At 42.6% G+C, this 4390-nt stretch overlaps 1 protein-coding gene across 1 annotated transcript; it reads left to right on the forward strand.

Moving 5' to 3' along the window:
* Positions 1-1064: 1064 nt before the first annotated feature.
* On the forward strand, positions 1065-4172 carry LOC117402383 (mRNA decay activator protein ZFP36L2-A-like). Its single transcript, XM_034003463.3, has 2 exons — positions 1065-1352; positions 1635-4172. The coding sequence occupies exons 1-2, from the start codon at positions 1299-1301 to the stop codon at positions 2862-2864; spliced, it is 1284 nt and encodes a 427-aa protein (XP_033859354.3). The 5' UTR covers positions 1065-1298; the 3' UTR covers positions 2865-4172.
* The last annotated feature ends 218 nt before the right edge of the window (positions 4173-4390 follow it).

A 4390-nucleotide genomic window follows, 5' to 3' on the forward strand; every position in this document is an offset into this window, starting at 1 on the left:
TGCATGCTCTTTGTTTGGGAACTGGCAAATACTCTGAGTCTTGTGATCAGTTTTTAAAGAAAAAATAATTCTTCCCATGTGCAAATCTAGTGTGCCGGTTTCCTCCAATCCCTTAGTCGTGTGTTGAACACACTGGGAAGCGCTGAGGGATTTACAGCGTTTCGTTGCGCGCATTCCCGAGCAGAATCTGGTTTCCCAGCACATTCTACTACTTCATTAGACTACAGCACTAACACTGCGCGGGTAACACTTGTTTTCCGTTTTAGGGTTGTTAGGAGAATGTGTAACACAAGCGTGATTCTACAGAGACTTTTACTGTTCGTGGGACGGAGCTCTGTGCAACAGCAATGTCATCTTTAACTGGAGGGCTTTGGTATGAATAGGGGTTTCCTGGATAAAGAACGAGCAAACAACACACACGAAGTTCGGCTATCTTTATGCTAAGGCGCTGTTGTGTTATCACTGCAAACTACAAAAATTGCTACGTCACAATCTAGACTCGACACCAGCCCCGGGATCTGAACATCCAGTGGTGTGTTACAACTAAGAAAGATGTCAAATAATTCCAGTCCAACACATCCGATTCCATTCGTCATATTTTAAAACCGGTATTAATGGTGTGTACACGGGCGGCTGGAAAGAAACCAGTACGAGCGAAAGGTTTTTTTTTTTTTTAAATCCCAAAAGTGAAGTTATAAAAAACAAAATAAAACAAAAAAAAAACATATACTCCTTAGCTGGTACAGTAGATGCATGCCCATGATCATGGAAATAAGGCTAAGAGGTATCGGGGGGATGGATCCATTTGTGGAATGGTGTAAAATGTTCTTCTAAACACTCATTGTAGGTATTAGATATTTGAGTCTCTGCTCGAACGACATGCATCAGCCCTTTCTGCCCTGCAGTGAATTGGAGCCAAAGTGCTAACAAGTTTGCAGAAGAAAAAGAGGCGGTGTCCAATCAAAGTTCTAAAAAGAAAAGGGGGGAGGGGGCGTTGCCTAGCGACACTGGCTGGCCAAGATTCGAAACCTCCCCGCGCGCAGCTGCGGCAAAAGTATTTATATTCCTTCTCGCTGCACTACAAACTTTCAGCAGTCTGCTCGGTGTTGCACTCAAAGACTTTCCGCGTCTCTGCAAATGAAACTGGAGCAAATCGGATCTCGCCTTTCTTTCTTTCAGCACTCTGTGTGAAACCAGTCGTGGCTTTTAAAAAGTTGCATCAATCAAACTAGGATCGTGGTCGGTCCTGCAAAAAAACAGCGACCCCGGCAGAACTACTAACAGAAAAAGAAAAGAAAATGTCTGCAACATCACTCTTAGCCGCGTTCTACGACATCGAGTTGCTTTCCAAGGTAATTATGCTTTTTTAAACGTTTTTATTACAGAATGGTGTGGACGACGTTGTTGCATGGCACTGGGGTGGTCTCAAGTTCTGGTGACTTTGAAAAGTTTAGCACAAACTTTTTTTGTAATGGCTATTAGTTGCCAGACTGAGTCAGTGCATTTATTTAACTAACGATCCCCTGGAATTTAAATGCATTTAACTTGAACGTTAATGTTTTAAAGCTTGTGAAATATTAACGCAAATCAAAGTCCTGCAGCACAACTTAAAACAAAATCTCTCTCTTTCACAGCAAACTGAGAATTCCTTCAACATGAACACCATAAACCTGAACAATATGCTGGAGAAGCAGCCAGTCGCTATTGCAGCGAATACTTCCAGCAGCAGCACGAACTGCGCCTCTTACACCCCTGGGTTTATCCGGCGAAACTCGAGCAGCAATCTGCAGACTGTCAATTCCTCCAAGTACCCTAACAATTCCTACAACAGTAAAGAAACCACGACCAGTTGCTGCAGTAGCGCCTCCACCACTGCCCAGATGAACAAGGAGAACCGATTCCGGGACCGCTCCTTCAGCGAGAACGGAGAGCGCAGTCAGCAGCTGGAGGCGCAGATCCAGCAGCAGAAAGCCGGCTCTCAGATCAACTCCACCCGCTACAAAACCGAGCTCTGCCGGCCCTTTGAGGAGAGCGGCGCCTGCAAGTACGGTGAGAAGTGTCAGTTTGCCCACGGGTACCACGAACTCAGGAGCCTGTCACGCCACCCCAAGTACAAAACCGAGCCCTGCCGCACTTTTCACACCATTGGCTTCTGCCCCTACGGACCACGGTGCCACTTCATCCACAACGCTGACGAGAGGAGACCGGCCCCTTGCAATGCTAACAGCGCCGTGCAAGGGCTCGCCCTGCAGGCGAACGAGCTGTGTGGTTACAGTCAAAGGGACGGCATGCAGCACCAGCACACGAGTTTCAGTCAAAGGGACAGACCAAAGCTGCACCACAGCTTGAGCTTTTCAGGCTTTTCCAACCATCATGGACCTGAATCGCCCCTGGTGGAGAGCCCCACGTCCCGCACCCCACCGCCCCCTTCCTCCGCCTCCTCCTCCTCCTCCTCCTCCTCTTCGTCTTCTTCCTCATCCACGCTCTACGAAGACATGCTGTCCCCCAGCTCGCTGTCCTGTGCCAACAACGCCTTCTCTTTCCCCAGACAGGAGCTGAGGAACCTTCTCGCCCCTCTGGCTATACAGACCCACAACAGTGCCTATTACATGAACCACCACCATGCCAACGCGTGCACCCCTTCCCCGCCGTGCAACATGAGTCACTTGCAGTCGCTGAGACCTTTGTCCGAGTCGCCCGTGTTCGACTCCCCTCCGAGCCCTCCAGACTCCCTCTCGGACCGCGAGAGCTACGCGAGCGGGTCCCGAAGCTCTTCTGGGAGTCTGAGCGGCTCCGAGTCTCCAAGCTTGGAGTCTGGAAAGCGTCTGCCAATCTTCAGCAGGCTATCTATTTCTGACGATTAGACGTTGTTTCATTGCGTTTATAAGAAATGACGTTGTCTCTTCTAAAATCCACCATCTTGTCTAAAATCTACCACCTTGCCTTTTGAGACGACACCGGTAACACAAATACAAACAAAACTGACTGCATAAAAAGATGATTAAAAAAATATATATATACACCATATCAGTTTAAGACTTTGTGTTCGGGAAACGTAAAAGAAATGTCGAATGTTGTGGACATAGCATTAGATACAGTTTTTTCTTTGTATTAAATAACACCAACAGAAGGCATTCCATCACCAATAATTTAAAACTATCTATATATATATATATATATATATATATATATAATATATATAATAAATAAAGATAAACTTCGGTCTTTTCCAAGTAAGCAAGAAAAAAACAAACCCCGACAGTTTATTAAGGAAAAGCAACAACATCAGGTCTATTCAATCTGTGATGACTTTTAAAAAAAAAAGAAATGCAACAAACGTTCTGCCAAGAATATGCCTTTTTTGTCAAAAGACTTGTACATTATTATTATTATTATTATTATTATTATTATTATTATTATTATTGGTGTGTGCAAAAAGCTGAACTTTCATTCCAAAACTTTTATTCCGTGTTGTAGTGCCGCCACCCAGTGGCAGGATATGGCGTGGCACGTCCACGTTTCTACTGTTGCTGTGTTGTTGTTGAAAGCACTCGGTTCTTGGTGTCAAGCTAGTTGTTTGGGGATAACGGCTGATCGTTGGATTTATTGTTTTTTAGCTGTTTTGAGTTGATTGCATAGCATTGCACACAGCTTGCTATGAAAACTATTTAACTTATTTATTGTCTTGTGAAAAGTATAGGCTACATTGATAACTGTCCATACGATATTTCTTGAGTGATGAAAGCAATAGATATATATTCTTTTATTGTGTTTAAATTATGATTGCCATTATTAATCTTCAGAATGTGCAGTGTGTTTTCTTTTCACAGTAATATATGATTTAAATTTTGTTTTTTTGTAACTTCACTTGGTTATTTTATTATACATGAGTAAAAAAACAAAACAAAAAAAATCTTAATTTAAGAGATTATGTAATATTTATTTCATTTAATTTGTTTCCTTGTTTACGTAAACAAAATGTAAGGATTGCATGGTTTCTATGTTCTTTTAGAAATCAGGTCTTCGTGCTGTGGAAGTAGTTATTGTGGATTTCTCCAGGCTTTTGTGTGGAGAATGTGAAAGTAGTGAAACATGGTTGACGGGCTATCTGAAAAAGCTCAAATGTAAACTAGCCTTGCCCCTTTTTTTTTTTTTTTTTTTTTTTTTTTTTTTTTTTTTTTTTAAAATAAGCCAGACGTCAAAGTGGCAAAAACCCAGTTAAAGTAAATTAACCAAAAAATATATTTTTATATGAAAGCATCGGCCCCACTGTGATTCATACCAAGTGCCAGAGTATGTAGCAATAAGTGTGGCCCATTATTATTATTATTATTATTATTATTATTATTGTACCTAGTGCCTTTAGGGGTCAATAGACATGCCTTAACAG

This window comes from Acipenser ruthenus, chromosome 5, assembly GCF_902713425.1.
Source record: "Acipenser ruthenus chromosome 5, fAciRut3.2 maternal haplotype, whole genome shotgun sequence".
Taxonomy (NCBI): Eukaryota; Metazoa; Chordata; class Actinopteri; order Acipenseriformes; family Acipenseridae; genus Acipenser; species Acipenser ruthenus.

Excerpts from the sequence above, each read along its gene's own strand:
- LOC117402383 (XM_034003463.3), top strand. The coding sequence starts at position 1,299 with ATGTCTGCAACATCACTCTTAGCCGCGTTCTACGACATCGAGTTGCTT. Across the intron at positions 1,353-1,634 it reads ACATCGAGTTGCTTTCCAAG|CAAACTGAGAATTCCTTCAA; the intron begins GTAATTATGCTT and ends TCTCTTTCACAG.